The sequence below is a fragment of the Leopardus geoffroyi genome, chromosome B2 (assembly GCF_018350155.1).
Source record: "Leopardus geoffroyi isolate Oge1 chromosome B2, O.geoffroyi_Oge1_pat1.0, whole genome shotgun sequence".
NCBI classification, from domain to species: Eukaryota; Metazoa; Chordata; class Mammalia; order Carnivora; family Felidae; genus Leopardus; species Leopardus geoffroyi.
In genome coordinates, this window is record NC_059332.1 from 125,110,456 (window position 1) to 125,133,710 (window position 23,255).

The following is a 23,255-nucleotide window of genomic DNA, read 5'->3' on the forward strand; positions in this document are numbered from 1 at the left end:
CTGCACGGACAGGACAAAGCCTGCCTCAGATACTTGGTCTCCCTCTCTCTGCCCCTCCACCACTCATTTTCTCTCCCTCCCTCCCTCTCTCTCCCTCTCTCTCTCTCTCTCAAAAATAAATAAACATATATTAAAAAAAAATTGTAAAATGTGCTCTTTGGTTCCCAAGCCATAATGTCAAAATATCATATTTTGCCATATACAGCTCCCACTTCTTTTCCTTCTCATATATACACTTCCCTCCTCTCTCTGTCACCTGAAACACCTAGGACATATGAAACTTGTTCCAGCAGATTGCCATTTTCCTCCCATTCTTGTTATAAGGTGTTTCAATAACTACGTTCCTTTACACTGTTCCTCGAGTCCAGAGCTTTTCATTTGTCTAAAAATAAAAACATGTAGGTTTACTAATTTTCCTCTGCCTGCAGTTTTGGCTACATCCCATCAGTTTCAAAATTTAACTTTCTCTGTATCTGCATCTACCTTCTAAAGAATCTGCGTTTGTATTTAAATCTCCTCTTGTCTTTCTACTTTTCATCTGTAACACTAGTGAATTTGAACATACCCGACGTATGGTCTGAAGTTGAATAAAATCCATCTTGATAGTTCTCCATAAGAAGTTTGTCTTTCTTGATACCTTTTTTTTTTTTTTTTCATTTTTTTCAACGTTTATTTATTTTGGGGACAGAGAGAGACAGAGCATGAACGGGGGAGGGGCAGAGAGAGAGGGAGACACAGAATCGGAAACAGGCTCCAGGCTCTGAGCCATCAGCCCAGAGCCCGATGCGGGGCTCGAACTCACAGACCGCGAGATCGTGACCTGGCCGAAGTCGGACGCTTAACCGACTGCGCCACCCAGGCGCCCCTCTTGATACCTTTTTGAAATCCCCCCGGCATCTATCCTGCCTCTTGGCACTCAGAGATACGCTTTAAAAGGTAATGCACCCTGTCACGTGTGTAACTTTAGCTTGTCTTTGCTTTGTCGTGTTTAAGCAGGAAAAGCAAATTGAGCCAGCTATATAAGCAGTACACAAATCTCGGTCTCCCCTCCTCTGTCTCCTCCTTTTTTATCCTATTGACATAGGAGGTCAAGACCAGCTCTGTGAGACGGCACCGGAGTTTGTGCAGATAAGGATTTCTTTCGTAGTTACATATTCTGGAAACTGAAGTCAAGTACAGAGGGAACACCATGAAACACCAAAAACCATGTAGACATTTAGATGACTGCTCCAACTTTACTCACAAACAGCAGTGTGCAACTGCAGCAGGGAAAGAGAAAGTGGGGGGGGGGGGGGGATGTCTTTTTTAAATCTGAAGTGACAAAAGAAGTTTATGAAGCTTATGAGGCTTGTGACACCATGAAAACAAATCCCCTCCTTTACATCCGCGAAGAGCAGCTGAATTTAGAGCTCCAGTTAAATGGTCAAGTCCGAGTGCAGCAGGATTACCAGCCCCCAGACATTTGCTGAGGGCATTTACATATGAAAAGTAGAAAGAAGTGCCTACCTATTAGGACCCTTACCAATCCACTTAGGAAACCAAAAACCCAAAATGAAAAGATCCTGTTTGGCACTACGGTGGGACAAATACCAGTGAGACGGGCAGAGGCTGTGAGCGTTCAGCACGCACACAGGGCAGAAAGAAAAATGCCAGTTAACAGTTAGTGGGTTTAGCCAAGCTTCCGGGCAAAGCCTTACATCCATTATCCCACTTAAAAGTTCATGAAAATCTTATCAGTTAGGGAATTACCATTTGCATTTTAGAGACGAAAGGTCAGAGACCCAGGGAAGTTAAGTGACTTGCCCCACAGGCCGCATAGTTCCACAGGTGGAGCCAAAGTCATCAGTGATTAGAAAGCCCCAGACAAGAACCTGTGAATGAGAGGCCAGCTCCTTCTTATTATTTCTTCCTCCCATAATTCTTCCACTGCCGTACGCGGGCCATTTTCCGATTCGCATTTTGTAATTTACCGGGGAAGTGGCAAATTGCACCTCTCAGGCTCAGATGACAGGATTATGGGGAGAAAGCAAGTTATCTGGCATAATTAATTACAAGGCTTTGTAAGTCAATATAATTTCACATGATTACATGATAAGCCTAAAGATTTTGTTTCTATTTCCTTTCTAAAAATATATTCCTAACACTCCAAGAACAACTGGAGTAATAAGAGAAGTAAAGGAGGACAGTAGAACAGCAAGAGCCAAAGGTTTCCACTCAGCAGGAAGAGATGTGAAATTATTTAGAAAAAGAAAGAAAAGAAAAAAAAGCGAAGCAGATCCAGGTTAACGATTGTGCCAAGTTTAATATCAAGGAAGAAAGGAAGTGCACGGTGACAATTCAGTAGCTGTTTAGTGGACAATTTGCTAGTAGTGTTAGCCTGGCCTTCCAACACTACCGTATAATGAATTTGCTCTCAGACTAAGTACATGTTTCTTTCGGAAAAAAAACCAAATATGCTAAGATGCCAAAGAGAGACTGGCTTAGAAAAGAAAATGTAGACAATCTCTGCACGACGAAGTTAATGCACCTGATCAAATAAAACTCATTCCCAAATTAAGGATTACAGCTCACATTTGTTACACCTATAAAATAACTAAAGCAAGCAAGAAAAAAACAAAACAGAACAAAACACTGTCAACTTTGTAAACTTCATCGGCAGCGGTGGCCCATCAAGTCAGTAGCCAGTCTTTTTAACTTTCATTCTTTGACTAGTCACTAAAAGAATTATTGATGAGCTTGTTATTTTATGTTTGAGAGGAATAAATGTATAATTCATGATTTTTCCTCTAGAAAGATGCAGGCAGTCATTACTTAATTCCTACAAAGGTGAGTGATTAAGTAGGGTTATTAGCTCTGTTAATTTCTGACTCTATCATCATCCCGTGCAGACTCAACTGTTCTAATGTTTCAAGCCAACTCATACCAAGTCGCCTGTTTTAATATTTCATACAAATAAATTCACCACATTGGCAAAGCACAGCCCAGACTTAACTTTTGCCGGTCCTGCATTTCACAACCGAAATAAATGGCTTTGAGAATTGCAACAAGAGGGGCGCCTGGGTGGCTCAGTGGGTTGAGTGTCCAACTTCAGTTCAGGTCATGATCCCGAGGTTCACAAGTTCGAGCCCCACATCGAGCTCTGCTCTAACAGCTCAGAGCCTGGACCTGCTTCGGATTCTGTGTCTCCCCCTCTCATCTCCTTCCCTGATTACGCTCTCTCTCTCTCTCTCAAAAATAAACATTTTAAAAAAATTAGAATTCCAGTAAGAGTACAGTATTTCTTAAATGACATTGAATCAACTCCTCCATTTTTATTAACAAAAAAAGAGTATATTTCAAGGCTTTGAAGGGGGCCTCGACAAACAGAATGGCTCTCATAAAGGCAATATTAGAAAAACAGTACTAAAAAGAAGTAAACACCTCTGATGTCCTGCTTTTACACAACACTTGGAAAAACTGACAATGAGCTTTTGATATTCTACTACCAAAAACAATCTTTATTCCTCTGATTATTGCTAACTACTCCTGTACAAATTCAGCATATAATAACGTATGATCAGTCTTGATTTTTCCACTGGAGGCCTTAGAAGTTGGAGACCCACTCAGGGGCATACCTTGAATCAACTATGATGCTCCAATGTTAGGGAAAGACCTTGGATCACCCAGAAATAAAGACACTTTACAGCTGTCAGAAAGAACATTCAATTCTAGTGTTTTCAAACTTGGTCCATTCAATACCAAGGCCCACTGGAAATCAAGTCTTCCTGACAGAAAGGTCCCCACACCAAAAAGCTCCCGTGCTCCGGCACCATTTTTTGTTTTGTTGGTGTGGTAGTTTTCTACAGCTATTGTAACAAATTACCATGACTTTGGCACCTTAACACAATACCCTTTTATTATCTCACAGTGTCCTTTGTTTAAGATTTCACAAGGCCTAGAGGCACCTGGGTGGCTCAGTCGGTTAAGTGTCTCTTGATGTTGGCTCAGGTCATGATCTCACGGGTTCGTGAGATCGAGCACTGCATTGGGCCCCATGCTAACAGCGTGGAGCCTGCTTGGGATTCTCTCTCTGCCCCTTCCCTGTGCGCACATGCTCGCTCTCTCTCTCTTTCTCTCTCTCAAAAATAAATAAACTTAAAAATATATGTATTTCACAAGGCCTAAGTCAAGGTGTTGACTGGCCTAGGCTCTTATTTGGACACCGTGGAAGAATACCTGCTTGACAGCTCATTCAGGTTGTTGGCAAAATTCAGTTCCTTCTCACGGCTTCCTAGTGGCTCCCTTCATCTTCAAGCCAGCAACACTCGGACTCCTTCCCAAGCTTAGACTCCCCCTGACCTCGCCTTCACCAGCAGCTGGGAGAAAGCTCTGTTCTTAAAGGCTCCGATGATTACATGGGCCCACCTGGATAATCCAGGCGATTCTCCCGTTAAGGTCACTGAGTGGTAACCTTAACTGCATCTGCAAAGTCTCTTTTTGCCATGCAGTGGAACACATTGACAGGCATGGCACCAGGGGATGAAAGTCCTGGGGGGGGGGGGGGGGGGGGCGCAAAATTTTGCCCGTCAGCATCGGCAGAGTGGAGTTTTCCATTATTTGGATGCCTCCATGCCAAAAGACTCAGACCATTTCACCTTGATAATCAGTTCTGTCTCAATCGCTGTTTCTGAGTGCTTTTCTCGAATGGGTTAATATTTTCAGTTTGTACCACTCTTCCAGGCGATGAATCCTCTATCCCTCGTCCTGAAGGCCTAGCTCTGGTCGAAAACATCCACGTCACTTCCTCTTGCAGAATATTGTGGCGCTGCATCCCAAACACAGTTTTCCTGGGTAAATCCCAATTATTTTAGGATTTCTTGGCATAGCTGCTTCTCCTTCCGAGGCACATCATCTTAACTGAAACTTTTTGTGCATTCAACACCTGAGAAATTATTTATAGAGAACAGCTGGAATGAGGCACAGTACCCCAGATGTGAACAGTTCATACCTTTATACATGGGCAGGGGAATGTTTCCTATTTTGTTTCTAATACTAAGACAGATGATGCGCCAGAATTTTCCCCTCACATTTTTCAAACGTTTCAGTATTAATGAATTGATTCAACCAGCCAACATTTATGTGATTCTTGGCATCGAGGGCAAGGAAGAACGCACATTCCCTGCCTTACTGCCCAGCACGAGAAAACTGCTGTAGGACAACATGGCAGGCCACACAGAGCAGTTAAAACCAGCTTTGGAAGGTCCTCATGGAGGACTTCTACAGGAGGGAATGTCTGAACAGGGTCCTGTTGGTCCAATCGAAATGTTAGGATGATGTACCAGGGGAGAAACAGAGATTCCTCCTAAGCAGACAATCCTGGCACATGCAGAGAAAGACGAACAAAAGTGGGAAATATGGGGGTGCCGGGGTGGCTCGGTTGGTTAAGCGTCTGACTCTTGGTTTCAGCTCAGGTCATGATCTCACAGTTCGAGCCCCAAGTCAGGCTGTGTGCTGACAACACAGAGCCTGCTTGGGATTCTCTCTCTCCCTCTCTCTCTCTGCCTCTCCCCCACTCTCTCTGCCTCTCCCCCACTCTCTCTCTCTGTCGGTCTCTCTCAAAAAAAGTGGTAAACATGGAAAGCAGAGTGGCTAGTGGGAACTGAAGCTGAAGAGGAGAATATGGAGGCGTTCTTTCATGAAGAGCTCATATACATCATGTTAAGGAAATCGACTTTAACCTAAAAACAATAACATGGTGAGGGGACTGAAGAGTGTTAACCAGAGAAGAAACCACATTCTGGAGAGAGTCTGGGTAGGTCCAGGGGACAAGTAGCTTAGAATCGGGGAGATAGGAGCCTGATAAGCCAGGAAAAGAATGCCCACTCCTGGGCAGCGCTGGCCCAGAAGACAGAGAGGACAGATGGGTTCCAGAGCACAGTAAAGCGGGAGGAGAGTTGACAGAAGTGTGGGAGAATGGGAACAGGAGGAGACAGAGGACTGCCAGTTTCCCATGACATTCCAGGCGCCTTATCTCATCTGATTCCCACAGAATCACCCCAACAAGCAAGCAGGACAGTCACTTCTATGCGTTAGGTGGCTCAGAGTGGTTCAGTGGCTTCCTCAGAGTCAGTAAATGATAGACTCAGGATCCAGACATGCTCCCTGACTCCCAGGTTAAGAGTCTTTCTGCTTCACATGCAGAAATTGTAGTTCTGGTTAAAAACATCAAGAAGGCTTCAGGCTCATATTCCTGAATGTGCATGTTAGTAAGATCTCAACTGGTCATTAAAATGATGGGTCTGTCATCTTCATTGTTTTTGAGCTGAAAAGACAACCTCTTCATCAAACTTCTTGTAACTTTTAATAACCATAACAGTTCACAGAGATGAAGGAAAGGAATAAAGTCTCTAAGGCAGCTAAGCGCTCAATCACTCAACAGATATTAATAGAGCACCTCTAGGCGTAGTCTGACATAAGGTCCTGAATAATAACCAGCTTGTTCTCATGCTACCTAGTCCAGAGAGAAAACTACAGTGACCAAATCGTATGCATATTTACAGAGAAAACGGGGAACAAAGGTTATGATGAAAGTGGAATGAACTGCATACAGGGGGCCCTAGGAAATAATCCAGTGCACCTGAAAAGTTACAAGGGATGAGAAGACCAAAGGACGTAAAATTCCAATGGAAGTATTTCAGCAGGTGTTTAAAAAAAAACAAAAAAAACAAAACAAAACAAACAAAAAAAAAAAACAAAACCCAAAAACCTCACGTTTGGTCTGCTAAGAGAAAAAAAAATCCATACTTCTAAAGACAATTTTACCACTTTTCTTTTTTTGCCCAGGCTCAACTGCCCATTCACCAGACTATCCATTGGACTGGTGGTGTTTTTTGTTTTGTTTTGTTTTTGTTTTAAAGCTAAGTGGAAAGAAACTGCTTGGATAAGGGTATGTTTCTCCTTGGTGAGTAAGTCCTCAATCCCTTGGTCAAGAGAAGGGCAAGCCCTTCAGGATGGGGCTTGAGAGGGACCAGCAGGACCCTGGCCACTTCCCTGAGTGACCCTGCCACTTCAAAGACCAAGAAGGCACCTGAAAAATGCATCCCCTCCCCCTTAACCACAATGTTTGAATTTCTAGAACTACATTACCTTTCTCCTTCTTTATTATCAGCTTCCCACTCTCACCAGCCATTAACGAGTGAAATCGCTGCATTAGATTTTTCTATCCAGTTGTTACAGAAAATAAGACTCTGAAAGTTAAAAATCTTTCTTGCTCTGCTTATTGCCTACATGTTTTCAGCTGAATGTAGAAAAATACACTTTTGTATTTTAAGCGATCGTCCCAAATGCCCATTTATTTTCAGAGGGAGTGATGTCTAATGTCCTTTTCACCTGAACGAGGCTACATATTACATTGCATGCCTTTAATCCACAAATACTGATTGGGATTCCTTCTTGGTCAAGCTGATGTGCTGGGCCCTCCAGGAAAGTAGAAACTAGCAGGGAAGTGAAAGCACCAATCACTACCACACACATAAAGAGCGGTATGTGTCTCAAAGAACATGCAAATCGCACTCAACGAGGGGGTCAGACCTGCCCTCCAGTTTTATAATGCTGTGAAAGGAAAACATCCTGTACTTGTCATGAGAGGACTTTTCGCTATCCCTTATAACACACCAAAGCTCAGCAAAACAAATACCTGCAGAAGAATAAAAACCACTTATTAAACATGTAAGTGAGCTTTCTAATTTGGATAGGCTCTCTACCAAAAAAGCCATGGGAATCAATGTTGCAAAATCCCAACCCAAACTTTATCAAATCTATTTAGTAAACACCAAAGGTACATCTCAGGCATTAAATCCACAGACTGAGGGGCGCCTGGGTGGCTCAGTCGGTTGAGCGTCTGACTTCGGCTCAGGTCACGATCTTGTGGTCTGTGAATTCAAGCCCCGCGTCGGGCTCTGTGCTGACAGCTCAGAGCGTGGAGCCTGCTTCGGATTCTGTGTCTCCCTCTCTCTCTGCCCCTCCCCTGCTCACACTCTGTCTCTCTCTCTCCTTCAAAAAATAAACATTAACAAATATATATACATATATATTTTTTTAAATAAATACATAAATACACAGACTGCTATCTTTAATGCTAAAATGAGATAGGGTAGATCTTCATTCCCCTTGCGGAGAAGACAAAGGAATCTCACTAAACACCACACCTTCTATGAGCATCAAACAAGAGCACAACTCATCTGGGACTCTTTTTCCTCTTCCGCCAGACTAAAGGATTAGACACAGCTGCAAGCCCTGTCGCTTAAATAACAACCCCTCTTTCCCAAGATTTAGTTTTGGCCCCAAAATAAAGAGAAGTCGCCAGGACTCAAGCTTTTCCTCCAAGCGAAATGGGGTTTTGAACGAAGGAGCAGCACAATCACTTATGGGTTTTTTTGTTTTGTTTGTTTGTTTGTTTGTTTGTTTGTTTTTTTACTGTTTATTTTTGAGAAAGAGAGGGGGGCGGGGGACAGAGGCTCTGAAACGGGCTCTCTGTTGACAGCAGAGAGCTCGATGCGGGGCTCAAACTCATGAACCGTGAGGTCACGGACCTGAGCCAAAGTCAGAGGCTTAGCCGACTGAGCCACCCAGGTGCTCCCGATCACTTGGGTTTTTGAGGGTTCACACAGGCTACTGGGTTGAAACAGTCTCTACAAAAAAAAAAAAGAAAGAAAGAAAGAAACAGTCTCTACAGAGAAGCTAGGTCTCTACAGTAGTAGTCCAAGTGGGACTCAGGCAGGGAGGGGGCAGTAGAGGCCTGGGGGGTAGTCAGATTCTGGAAAAGACGTTAACAATCAGGTCGATGGGATTTTCAAACACACTGACTGTGGGGTGTGAAAGAGAAAGAAGTCCTATATGACTTCAAGGTTTGGGGCCTAAGCAGTTGGAAAGATGCCTTTGCCCCCCCACCTCCGCCCCCCGCCAGCTGGAATGGGGAAGGCACAGTGGAACAGATGTGGGGGCAAACGGGAAGGGGGATCCGGAGTTTCGATATATTCATGAAGTCTGCTAGACATCCAGTTGGAAATGTGGAGTGGGCAGATGGCTATCCATATCTGAAGTTTAGGTGAGAGGTTGAGGCTGGAATAGAAAATGTGGGCCCTACTGGCATATCACAAATACTAGATTCATGTTACGGGCAAACAGCAAAGGGCTCTTGACAGTGACTAGAGGATCACAGGGCGGGTTCTCATTGTGTGGTGAGGGCAGCATGACCCCGGCCAAGAGAAGCCTCTTCTCTCATTTCTCTACAGGACCCATAGAGTCTGACATCATCTCGGGCATCACATACGGTTGCTAGGGGCCAACGTCAAGCAGGAGACAGACAAAGGTAGTGGTTTCTCATGCACAGAACATGGAGGTCACTTTCCAATGTTAAAATGAGGGAAAGGGGGAAATTAAAGCAAAGAACATCTAGTCAAACACAGTCCAAAATAGTAGGAGGCTGGGAGAACCTTTTGGTATGTCACGTGCCAAAGCAATCTCATCTATTTTAGGGTCTCCTGTTCTCCCCTTGGCTCCCAGACACGTTATCGCCTACAGATAACATGCCAACAATGGAGCCGTTCTAGGATTTCATGAAGGTGAGTGAGGGGCAGGGAGCAAGTAACATCAACTCATTTTCAGCCAAATTTGCTCTCAGAGGCCAAAAAGCACACAAATGAAGATTTATAACATTTGCCGTACCAACATTAACTTTCTATGGGAAACAGAAAAGACACTGGACACTGAAGCTTTAGGCGTTCCCAGTAAGTGACTGAAGAGAAGCCGTCTCTATAGGCATCGCCTAACAAGCCCGAATTTAAAAGTGATGGCGAGGGGAGCCTGGGTGGCGCAGTCGGTTAAGCGTCCGACTTCAGCCAGGTCACGATCTCGTGGTCAGTGAGTTCGAGCCCTGTGTCAGGCTCTGGGCTGATGGCTCAGAGCCTGGAGCTTGTTTCCGATTCTGGTCTCCCTCTCTCTCTGCCCCTCCCCCGTTCATGCTCTGTCTCTCTCTGGCCCAAAAAAATAAATAAACATTGAAAAAAAAAAAAAAGTGATGGCGAGTATCAGACTAATGTTTTATATTCAAAACAAGCTTAAAGCCATCAAAAGTCTACTCACCTGTACTCAGTCCTTTCAGTGTTTACGGACGGCATTTTTGGAGGGATGGATATACAATGTCGCCTTTCCAGGATGCTACTTGTTTTAAACTTCCGTTGTGATTCACAGACAATTCAGTTGGACCACATTTACGCTTACAAGCTTATTCTGAGATGAAAAGTGGGCTACCAATCACTGAAGGATTAGGAATTAGGGGAGATGGGAAATAACCCAGCGATTAAGGAGACCTCATTACCAATTTCTCACTCAGCAATCATCCTAAAATAAGGACGCTACCATCTATGTAAAGATAAAACTATCCATCCATCCATTCCGCTCATATAATTATGGAGAGATTGTCTGAAAACAAAACAGTTTTATGAAAGGCATCACGAGGAGTCCAAATCTTGCTCAAATTTTTTTTATCAAGTATTTGTTCTGCCAGGAAACACTTCCAAAAAGGAAAGGTTTTGTCTCAATTGCTATGGCAGCAAACACTTCCGATGAAGCAGTTAGAAAGGTATCAGTATGCTCTCGCTGGCTTCCTGGGCTTTCAAAATATTTGTACTGCTATCACACTCATTTGCCAGTATATGTGACTTTTAGTACTTTGTATTCATCTGGGTGTATTTATACAACTGCGATTGCAGAAAACTTCACAAAAGTTGATGTAAATATGCTGTGAGAAAAATCCAGCAGGATATGAGGCACCTGGGTGGCTGAGTCGGTGAAGCATCTGACTTTGGCTCAGGTCATGATCTCACAGTTTGTGAATTTGAGCCCCGCATTGAGCTCTGTGCTGACAGTGCAGAGCCTGCTTGGAATCTCATGCTTGCTCTCTCTCTCTCTCTCTCTCTCTCTCTTTCTCCTCTTATCCCCGTTGTGTACTCTCTCTTAAAAAACAAAAAAAAAAATCCAGCAGGACATCTTTTCACTGCATAGTTACACTATACTCACAGATTAAGGTACAAATTGGTCTTTACTTTCAGAAGCCCAGGGTAGGTCTAATCCATAACTTGCTTTGTTCTTAAAGTCCACCTTGGGGAAAGAGGAACCCCCAACAGTGTGCCCAAGTAGACAGGAAAGAGGCTGGACGTCTTGGATGCTGCAGAAACCCAGGCCTGGGGTTCTGAGGAACCCAGGAGCATCAGAGACAGAGGCTTTCCTGGGGATGGGGGGCACCAGGCATGTGGTAAGCCCCCATCAACATCTGATGAATAAACGCTTATACCTAAAATTCTATCAAAACATTTTGGCCAGATGAGATGAACTTCAGACGTATTTCAGAATCTCAACAAATTCTGGATGACCTCAGATGTACAAATTATCCACTTTGGGATAATATTGGCCTTTTTTTGCCTAAAACTGGGTATTCTGTTACAGCAACACTTTTCTAGGAAAAAAGAAGGGACGAGAGCTTCCTTCGTCCTCTGGAAATTAGGGAAGAGTCTGGAGAAAGCAGAAATGCAATCTGCAGGAGATGGCTAGGCGGGAGCAGTGGAGTACCAGCGGCTGCTAAGTGCTTCCACAACTTTTGTTTTCTCCTGCCCTGTCATCTAATCCCAAGGCATTTTCCAAAGCGCCCTTTGCATTTGGGGAGGAACCTTTTCTGTTTAAAAATAGAAAGGTCACTATTCTTTTTTCTTTTTTTTCTTTTAGTGTTTTTTATTTATTTTTGAGACAGAGCACAAGTGGGGGAAGGGCAGAGAGAGAGAGAGAGAGAGAGAGGAGACACAGAATCAGAAGCAGGTTCCAGGCTCTGAGCTGTCAGCACAGAGCCCAACGCACAGCTCAAATTCATGGACCGTGAGATCATGACCTGAGGTGAAGTTGGATGTTTAACCGACTGAGCCACCCAGGCACCCGAAAGATCTCTATTCTTAACTTCTGGTGCAAATCAGTTTCCCCAGCCGATCTTCCGCCAACTCTAGAATCTCCTGGACTCCTGCTTCTCTCCTGAGGCTGGCCTGAGCAATGTGGACGCCCTCTGCCTTCCTTTATTGAGAACACCCTCTGAAGCCACGGTCTAGCCTTCCCTCACTCCCACCCCTACTGTGAACAGCGGTTCACTTGGGAGAGCAGAGGCATCATCGGTCACAACTTTCATTCTAAAGTTTCGGGAACAACAGAGCTTGCACAGTTTTGAAATAAAGATCACAGATGTCTTCTTGAGGTCATCGAAGGAGAGATTCTCTTTGTTTTCAAACACTGCCTTCCAAAATTTCTCAAGAACAAACCTATATACAATCTGACCTTTGAAAACCACTCTCCACTGAAACATAAATTTACTTTCATTCTATTTCAACACACAGTTCCTAAAGTTCACTTTATGCTATTTATATCTTTTTGTTATAAGAAGACATTCCAAAGAAAGAGTGGTCATGAGTGTTCACGTTTCTCTTACCATGCACACTCCTCCCACATACAAATTCAACCCGAGTTCAAGTCAGCATGGCTTTTTGTCTCAAAGGTTCAATATCAGCCACATTGACGGGACCCACAGTAAAAAATTTAAACCCCAGTAAAACCTGGTAAGTGTCACGTTGCCAGCAGATGGGGGATGAACACTGCTAACGTTATGCCAAATAGTTTGCTGTTACATTGCCTGTCGAATTAAGACCTCCTCATTTCAAATTCAATTGCTACGTATGATTTTATAAAATAATCTGACATTTTTCAATTTAAGAATATCCATATTCCCGCCTAGTGTCCCCCAATTAAAAACAACAACAACAACAACAACAACAACAAATCCTGCCAAGCTATTTAATCACGCAAAAGCTATGAATTGCTTAAAGACCCTTAGGTTGTTTTCAAGCAGTGTTTCCTTCTGGTGTTTACAATAAGAAAATGCGAGCCCCTGCATATCTTTGTGCCCGGCTGATGGTGGTGACATGGTGTCCCGAGTGGTAACCTGCCTTCATCACACTGATCCATTTGCCTTGTCTATTAACTATGTCACCTTTACTAACGCGTGTGCAGACTGCCAATCACACCTCTGTAACTAGACGGAGTTCAATCCGGCTGAGGTATGATACAGCTCCCCCAGTGGGCAATCAGAGGAGGATAAGAGGGGGAAAGAAAAAAAAAAACTAGAAAAGACAGGAAAGAAGAGGAAACAAGAAAAGGTAAAAAGGGAACAGGAGATATTAAAATGGAGAACTTAACCAAAACCGCTGCCAGTGCTTTTGGGAATTCAAGTCATTTGATTCAGTTCCACCAAATTACCCAGAGCACTATTTGGGCACAGAGCGTGCTCCAGAAATAAGCAGACCCCCAGCCTGTGAGCTTTAGGCAGCAAGGCTCGGTCAACTGCTTTTTTCATTCCTGAAGGACAGCACCTCCTAGTTTGTATTATATCATCTGTTCAGCATGGTGATCTGGCTTCTCCTTCCTTTAACATATTTAAAAGCAAGATTTTGATTAGTAGGACAAGGAAGAAAGAACCAGAAAGCATGATAAAGTTTTCAAGGGAAAGACAAAGGCAATAAAGGGCTAGCTTTGTTTGGTTTATTAAATTTCAAGGGCTTTGCCCGCCAGTTTGAAAAATGCGTGATATCACCAGTGTGTTTATTAAAAGTGCTACTTTAAATTGCAGATTGAGCAAATGTGAATTCCCCGTGGGAAGTGTCGGTTATTGACTAACAATTATATGCAATTTTTAAATGAAAGAAGAGGGGGGAAATAGGAAAGACCTGCAGGACTATAGTTCTAAAAGCTGCTGCTAATTTAAGTAAATCTCAAAGTCTCAATGTATGAGTAGTAAAATAAATACCCAGATTCAAAAAGATGCAATATTCTCAAGGTCACTTTGCATTTTGATTATTAAAGTCTTTCAAAGTGACGCTCAGAGTCAAATAGCAAAATAGCATAAACTTTGCTCAGTGCTTACTTGACAGTTTAATACCGACTTAAGAAGGGGTGGGGAACCTTCCAGAGCAAATGGTTACTTGCTAGCTGACTTGAAAAATGCACTTGTTTCAGCACAGAAATAACAAATCTGTTTCTGATTCCAGACATTATTTTCCAAATGCTGCCAAGAAAAGAATCTAAGGAATTCTTTTACATGCACAACATACACAAGACAACTGGAAAGCAGCCTGTGGTCTGTTCCAGGGTGCACGAGGAGGGAGAGAGCGGAGTTTCTAGTATGAACGGCCCTCGTGGGAGCAGAAGCACATGCCTGAGATAGTTCATAGCTGTAATCTCCAACATAACTCTTTGCTATTATTAGACAACCTAAAGGCTTTCCTAAGTCTGTCTGTAACTTGTGAAGCAGAAAAGGCTAAAGACAGGACCCTACCACGCTGAGCATGCAGGCAGCTGGGGTACACCCACTCCATTTCCAATCCATGAAACTGGATTTCTAGATCTTGCCTGACAAGAAGAGCTGAGAAAGGGAAAGAATCTAGTCCAACACCAAAGCCAGGTTTAAAATCCCTGGAGAGAATGTTGACTAAGTAAAACCCCATACTAAATTCAGAAACTAAAGTCTATGATGCTCATAAAACATACTGAAATTATTCTTAGACCACAAAAGGATTATGATGATTCCTTTCCACATTGAGAATGACATTTTTAAAACAACACTTTATTTTTTTAACTCAACTACAGAGAGGTATCTTGCTTGACAATTTTAAAAATTATGTAACAAATAAGCCAATGCTTCAAGAGTATGTAACTTAGCACGCATCACTTGTGTTACATTAATAAGGGGAAGACTTAGCAACAAAATCCACTTTGGAGAGAAGGAGGATAATGGGAGGATTCTGAAAGACTGAGTCATCCAACAGACTGAGCTATCTAATGCAACTGTTTAAATTTTGGCTCGCACTGAGTTGACTGCAGTGAACCAAGCTCAACTTTGTTTTTTATTTTCCCCTTTCTCAGTAGGGCAAGCGTTCAATGAAGAAAACTTGATCATTTCTAGGAAAGAAAAAGGCAACATTTTCTCTTGCGTGACTGATCACAGCGGGCACATTCTTGACCCTTCTACCTGCCCAGACAAACCCGTCTCAAACTTAAGTTTCAAGTGCATCCCCAAGCAGCTACGCTGGAGAGTCCTTCTTACAGTGCAGCTCTCCATTCAATACACCCCCAATAAGGTTACCTTCAATCAAAGTGATTTTATGCCCAGTCTACTCTAAGGGGTTAAACAGTGTCCCCCTCCCCCTCAAATCCATGTCTACTAGGAACCTCAGAATGTGGCCTTATTAGGAAAGAGAATCCTTGCAGATATAATCAGTTAAGATGAGGTCATATACTGGATTAGGGTAGACCTGAAATCCAATGACACGTGTTTTTTTTATAAAAATTACAAAGATCCTGGCACCCGGATGGCTGAAGGGCACGATCTCATGGTTTGTGGGATCGAGCCCCATGTTGGGCTCTGCGCTGTCTGCTTGGGATTTTCTCCCTCCCTCTCTCTGTCCCTCCCCCACTCGTGTGCACATGTAGGCACTCGCTCTAAATAAATAAATGAACATGAAAAAAACATTGTTTTTAATTACAGAAATACCCCAGGAAGAAGGCCATGTGAAAACAGAGCCAGAGATGCAACCACAAGCCAAGAAATACCCGAGGCCACCAGAAACTGGTAGAAGCCAAAAAAAAAAAAAAAAAAAAAAAGATTCTCAAGAGGCTTCATGGGGAACATCACCCTAACAACACCTTGATTTTGGATTCTAGCACCTAGAATATGAGAGAAGAAATTTCTGTTTTAAGCCACGTACCTACTGGTAATTTGTTACAGGAACTCTAGGATCGGTGTCAGGTGGCCAATGCTTTGCTATCGGTCTGCTACAAGAAACAAGAGGAAATGCTTCACTTCTATAGCTGTGTGACACCGTGGTGACATCACGCAGCACATAATGTCATCTTACAAAATATCTGTCTGTGATGGATTGGAAACCGAAAGGAAGAAATCAGTCTTCACAGTTAGAGGTGCAACTACAAAGATAATTAATATTTACAAAGAGGAAGCTGATGTGCTCTAATTAAGAAATCTGCATTCTGAATAATCTCAGAGAAACTTGTGTTCCACCCAGGATTCGTGGTAAAAATATGTTATTCTAATAGTTTCAACAGAATAAGCCATGAATGGTTTCTAATATATGCACGGTGGTTTGCTGTTAATCATATTATTTGATGAGCCGGAAACGCACTTCCTAGACCACAGGACATCACTGACTACATAGTGAAGGAACAACACACCATGGCTTTATTAACCACAGGGACCCTGGCAGAACCCAAGAGAGCATCCTCCCAGAGAGTGGGAGCTCAGATGCTGCTCATATAAAATGAATTGGGTGGAGTGAACGATTCTGAACTGCTTCAATGGCAATAATAGAGAGAAATTGAAACCATGTGAATTATCACAGCCAACAGAAATGACAGAGATGACAACTCTCTTCCAAGAAGTTACTTTATCTAGCACCAAACCGAGCAAAAACTGAGTAGACATGACTTTAGAAAAAAAAAATAGTCTAAATGGAGAAAAGGAAACCCTGCAGCAGTGTGGGAGACCGTCTGATGTGAATGTTTTCTTTCAACAATTAAAAGAAATACTCAGGAACATGACTTACCCAAAAGAAGGGCAATCGTCTTTCCTTTAACGTCAATGCTAAACCACAGACTCAATAGCCCCTAGAACCTCAGCTGGCCACAGACACAGGCTAATTAATGGAAGCCTCTGAAAAAGTCTCCGACAGAGGGAAACACAGACACAGTAGGAACACAAAGCACCCACAAGGAGCCCTTCATACTCCTGTGTGCAACCTCAGTCGCTATTCCTTCATCATGTGTTTGCCTCGTATGAAGCACAAAGGGCAGCTGACAAATCATTACTGTAAATCAAAAGGCTATAAGTCACAGGAAGAGAGCCAAATGTCAACTGTGTGTCCTGACTGCTGGGAGATCAGAGAGTGAGCTTTAAAGGGGATTGTGGATTCCTGATTAGGACGCACTCTTCAGCACAAAAGTACTCGCTTGTCATCACATGCCATTCACTTGACTTTCTAAAATTTCCTAAGTTACCACGGAAACTAAGAGTCCATGAAATTGATAGATTCTTTAATAAAATGAAATGGCTGTTATGGGAATAGGTGGAGACAAATATGTTGAAGCTGCAGAAGTCATACCCTGCAACAACTCCACACCTGCATTCAATTAAAAATCCTAAACCTCAAGCTATCATTAGATCATCATGATTTCAACTACTCTGGAAATTACACTAGGCTAGCATACACCCTCCTCCCATAATACTAAATTCTGGCTCTTCATGGTTATACTTTTTTTTTTTTTTTTTTTGAGCAAACACATTTTTTTAACAAACAGCATCACAAGAGCTCATAACTCATTTCATCTAAAATTACTTTTCAGAACTATCCGAATTCATTTCACTCTTAATAGAGCTCTTTAGAAATCCACCGCAACTAGATAGATACTCTCTATGGCAAGAGCGAACTGAATTCTTAGGGAGAGGAAAATGTGATGTCCTGGTTTGTTCTTACCCCCTTGCTTTCATCAAATGTGTAAAAACCATAGACACAAACATACCAAGCTCAAAGTTTACTATCAAAGACTTTGCTGGTTTTTAAGGTGTCAAATCAGAGTTAAAACTGCAAAAGTGCAAACTACAGAATCCATGTCTCTAACTCATTAATAGGCTTTGTGGACAAAGGAGAAATCAGCAAAGTGAGTAAAGCCAGGATCACTTAATGTCCCATCCCAAAATTGAAAAGCTGTCAAGAATTTTCCATCAACGGAATGACATACGCTGAAAGATACGAACAAAAGAGTCTACCCCAGTTCCAAGGAAATTAATTTTAACTCTTCCAGTCCAACAATCTCATAGACAAACACACTCTCTAATGTCTAAACTAATTACATGAAGGCAAGAGTCGGAACAAAAATAGAGTTTGAAGGAAAAACACTTGCCTAAAAAGAGAAAACACTCCCTAACTAATCAGGGAATCTCTACATATACTCATGTTCACCATCTTACGGTACTTAGGAAGCACTATCATCTATACATAGCTAGAACAAGAAGCATGCTCTACAGTAAAATTAAATTCATTCCTGAATTCACACATTAAAGCTTAAAGGAAGAGAATCGATTCCCTCTTTCCATTCATGCTGATCCTTTACATGGGCAACTTATCTCATGAAAACTTCTCTGACAGAACTCATGCTAACAACTGTAAACCATTCCTACTTTCATTAAGTTTCCTTAACACTAAACTTGTAACTACTTTGGCTGTGACAAAACGCATACAAAACACATCCAAACAGAGAAATATCCTTTCTGTCTAAAAGAAAATTCCATCTCCCCAGCAGGAGGTCTTTCTTCCTGTTTGCAACAACAACAACAAAAAAGAACAATGACTTTTTCGCTCTCAGACTTACAAACTCGCTCAAGCTTTGATTTTAATAGTGCTAGCACTGTGACTTAGCCTCTGATGCTAGATGACAGTTTTTCCTAACTAAAATTTACCCACCTAAATGGGCCCAAAGCCCCCTCACCTTTCAGGCAGAACATTCTGAAGCAGTTCCATGGAGGGGCTGGTGCTCTACAGTCCCATGTAGCCTGCAGTGCGAGGCACAGCTGTCTCCCAGCCCACCTCCCCACATTCACTGCCAGAGAGCAGGGCAGTCAGCCAGCAACTGTGATTACAGGAAGCCACTGCCCAATCCCCGGCTTTCTGGGCTGAGCTGCTGACACCTCCCTATCTTTCATACGCTGTTTCACACCATGGAATCAGCCAGGATCATCTTGGAAAGTGAAGGGAGCTGGGACTGTTCACATAGTGCAGCGCAGAACTGCGTAAGGGCAAGCCCATTTGTTTGTCTTATCAGCAGTTTTGTTTTTTTTTTTTTTTTCCATTGCACCAGATGCAGGACCTCACGTGATCAACAACACAAAAAGGAAATTACTTGACTTGGTTTCATTTCACTCTTTGCTATTAATTATGACAACTACTCTTTGACTTCGTTATTCCTACGTTACTCATACACTTGTTTTCTTTCTGGTGTGGAACAACTCACATGCTGGTACATAATTAGCACTAAACATTATGATGTGAAACTCTGCACACAGCTGTCTGAGTCTATATAAATGGGTGGATATATGTGAGGCACTCACAACAGTGTCGAACAAATAGTAAGCGCTATGGACATGTTGACTATCATTACTATTGCGACCACTGCTAATAATAAACCTGAGTGTTAGGATACAAATCTGAAGCGCGTTACCTTTCCGCGGCATTGCCAATTTTTGGATGAGGAAACAAAGATCGGTGCACGTTAGCTGGCATCAGAGGATGTGAATTTCTAACTCTGCTGCAGCCACAATCCACTTGCTAAATGTCTCCTCCTCCGCCGACAAGCTAGATTCGCTCTGGTGAGTTCAAGATTACCGTAAACTCTTTTAACACAGGTTCAAAGTGGAAGAAGGAATTTTATTGCATATCTAAAGAGAAATAGCCTACACAGGCGGCCTCAGGAGTACCCTGCTTGAAAGTGCTGTCTGAACTGTGAGTGCCCTCCAGACGCTCAGTGACTTTTGAGTCCCCTGGTCACCGGAAGTGGCCATTGTTTGCAAAACCCGTTGCTGTGTGCAGGTCTTCCTTTTGACTCCACGGGATGCAGGAAACTGACTCACAGAACTAATCTGTCTGTCTGTGTCCTGGGGTGCTCGCTGCAGCCCCTGGGACATGGTGTGGATGCTCCGTGTCTTTTGGCTTTCAACATATGATTCAGCATACCCTCATTTGGTTTCTACTCCTTGTCTTCAAGTATTACCAGCAGTGTCTGGTTAATAAGTTCCCTGTGATGAGGAAGCCAGTGCACTAGTTGCTTTGACCACCAAGACATGGGAGAGGACCCTCGCCAGAAACTGCTGGGTCGAAAAACATCTGCATGTGGAATGACAGACAGTGGAATTAACTCTTAGAACAGAGCCGGAACCTTATAACTCATCTCATCTGATAGACTGCTTCAGAGATGAGGTGATTTGCCCAACTAACCAGCAGCTGTGTGAAGATCAAAGTCAAGCCACCTGACTTAGCCTTTTCCATCTCACTATGTGACACCCCCCCCCCACCCCCCCACAGACGGGCAGAGTCATTCCTGGTCTTTTCCTATTTTGAGTGGTCTCCCATGCAATTTACCAATTGCCAAGGTATTCCTCAAAGTGTTCTTTGGGGTTAGTCGCCTTTTTAAGTTGCACACAGAGAAATTCTGCATGTTGGAGAATTAAGATTTCTGAACATAGATCAGTGCACAGAGTTTTGGGTGGTTGTATGCTTTTACCAGCTCTGAATACTTACAGTCAAAGCTTTTAATATAGAGATGACTTTATATGCTAGAAAGAATACTGAATCGGAAAGCAAAGAGAACTCGATCGCAGCCACATCTGTAGCATTATCGAACTGTCCCTACAGCAGTTCACAGAGCTATAAATGTGTGCGCTGAAGGTGGGGACTAAATTAACTGTAAAATTCAATCCTAGCCTACCCCGTTAATTTTTCACTGTGACATATATAAATATAGATATGTATATGAATATAATATATAAGTGCTTTATTAGGCGCATTATGTCAGGAAAAGAGACAAGCTTTGCCTTCTCATGGTTTAGTGGAAGAGGTAGGCGGACGAATAAACAACTAACATAATCTAGGAAGTTATGTAATAGAAGAATACACAAGGCTAATGATGATCAATGATAGCTTCTTGCCTATTACCTCCTAGCTAAACTACGCTAGTTTACCAGGTTAAAACATCTATAATTGAATGTAATGGGTTGAACAGTGTCCCCACCAACATTCCTGTCTACCCAGAGCCTTATTTGGCAATAAAGTCTTTGTAGATGTACTTAAGGTAAGGATCAAGGTGAGCTAATACAGGGTTAGGGTGGTGGTAAGGACAATAAGACTATCTTTAAAAGAGACAGAAAAGACACAGACACACAGAGGAGGAGATAAAGACCACAAGAATGGAGTCACGTATCCACAAGCCAAGTACTGTTTGGAGCCACCTGAAGCTGAAAGAGGAGGGAAGGATTCTCCCCGAGAGCCTCTGGAGGGAGCATAGATGGCCCTGTGGACATCTTGATTTCGGACTTCTGGCCTCCTGCACTGGGAGAGAATACATTTCAGTCATCTCAAGCCACCCATTGGTTGTAATTCGTCACAGCAGCCCTAGACAACTAACACAGTTAGCTAAGTGAGCATCGTGTGTGAAGGGAGACACTTTTTTGTCTTTTTAAGCTAACTTTAATTCATAATCACCTGGGCTTAAAACCTGTTTCTTCCACACCATTGTGGCTAAATTCCTACTGAAGAAAAAAAAAAAAAATCTTCCTAGAACATTCCTAAGCAGCATAAATACCATCTTCTATTGAATTAGTGAAATCATGGATACCACCATCTGAAAAGGTCACAGCATTAAACCCAAGCAGTGAAAATGGAATCAGCTTTTATTGACATCAAACATAAAACTACATATAAATATTTTTTCAATCACCTGTTTTCACCATCAAACAATTGCGACTATGTGTGAGAAACAAAACATGAAAGGGCACACTGTTCGATCTAGGGGGAAAAAAATAAGAAGTACCCATGAAAATTATTATGATCTGTCACCAGCGAGGACTGCTACTGAGACCGAAATGTATACCTAGGAAGCCTGCATGAGGCGAGCAGGCCTGGGATAATGCATGCTTGCAGAATTCACCGCCCTTTGGACAGGACACAGGTGCCTTTGCCAGCCATGACCTTAGAGCACAACCACTTGATTCCCTCGTAGGATTACAACATCGAGCATTGTGTTAACGTTTAACATTAGCATCTCTGCCAGAGGGAGTGGTAACCACACATACAGCCAAAAGCTTACAGATATTTATAGCTTCCAAACCGGCACTATGAAACTTGTGTGCTAAAAACATTTTTGTCGTTTCAGTAAAGTAGTGAAGATATCAGTAAATTAGGAATTAATTTACATGAGACACAGAATTAGCGAATCTAGAAAGGCTCAAGATTCTACTTGTCCCTGGCAAAACACGTGACAAAATTATACAAGAAAAGCAGGCAAACCAGTATTTTCTTTCTACGCATCTTGGCTCTTACTCCTACCAAAAGGGTCAGACGGCGATGAAAAATGCCTTCTTTGTACCCATCCCAGGGTTTGTTTTGCATCAACTAGAAAAGTATTCCACCAGGTAAGGCTTGTTTTCATACCTATATCTCTGGGCGCTCATCTCAGTGCTTTGAAAGTCAGAGGAGATTAAAGACATACTGCCAAACATCATTTTCCATTTTCCCCTATATTACAAGAGACTGAGGATGCCGAAACCCTCTGATACTTTTGAGATCAGAATGACCAGAGGAGGAGCCCCTCTGGTGGCCAAGGCTGAGTGGCACCACTGGAACATCTTACACTAAAGGTTTAGTCATTGCCAGCTCCCCAACGGTTCTATGGTGCTTCTGTTTTTACCAACATTCTGAGTTTTTCTATATATTTATTACTCCCACAGGCCCAAGAGAAAGATGAAAAAATATTAGAGCACTGTGTCTTTAAATTGGCTAACTTCACCTTTTCTCCAGCTCGTTCCCATGGTCTAGTGTGCCAGTCTGGCCACTTCTATAGCAGTGCTAGTTCATCATGCGGAAACCTGGACACAGGTCTTTGTTCTAGACACTTCCTCCACCTATCATCATCTCACCCTGTCTCCTGTTTGATTTTTCTGTACTCTGGAGGCAGAGCTGACCTACTTAATCCAGGGGCAACCATTCTCTGAGATGTCTGAATCCTGGCTCATTAAAAAGACAGGTTACTTCGTGCTGGACCCAAATCAGCTACAGAAGGCCAAGGAAAGTGGCAGATACTTCACGAGAGTTCTTCAGTGGCTTCTGGCCTCAGGCAGGCTCATGCAGGTCACTATCTTTCCTCTAGGAATCATGAGAGTTCTGCTCTAATTGGCCATTTTCAAATATGTTTTCCCGAGCCAGGGGGATTTCAATGTTTTTTCCTTCAAAGCTGAGTCTGGACTTCGTGACGTCACAGCCAAGAAGGCAGCCCTCATTCGGCTCTTTCCCGTGAACTCCCGTCTCTAATCTCACTCATGCCACCCTGGCTCTAATAGCCAAACGACTTGA

General features: G+C 42.8%; 1 protein-coding gene and 1 long non-coding RNA gene across 10 annotated transcripts in view; both read right to left on the reverse strand.

The window, feature by feature from the left end:
* Positions 1-23,255, reverse strand: part of NHSL1 (NHS like 1) — a 246,822-nt gene that overhangs the window by 91,471 nt on the left and 132,096 nt on the right. The window contains exon 1 of one of the 9 annotated variants that reach the window (XM_045499799.1): positions 18,625-18,941. The exons of 7 other annotated variants lie outside the window; for them this stretch is intronic. In XM_045499799.1, the coding sequence (XP_045355755.1) occupies positions 18,625-18,640 (16 nt within the window). In that variant the 5' untranslated portion in view covers positions 18,641-18,941. Of the gene's footprint in view, positions 1-18,624; positions 18,942-23,255 lie in introns of those variants that run through there. One more of the 9 variants, XM_045499801.1, reaches the window with a different exon arrangement.
* On the reverse strand, positions 378-6,712 carry LOC123609080. The gene is made up of 2 exons (XR_006717601.1): positions 876-6,712; positions 378-637 (listed from the first exon to the last, which is right to left on the reverse strand). It is a non-coding gene; the product is annotated as an uncharacterized LOC123609080 (long non-coding RNA).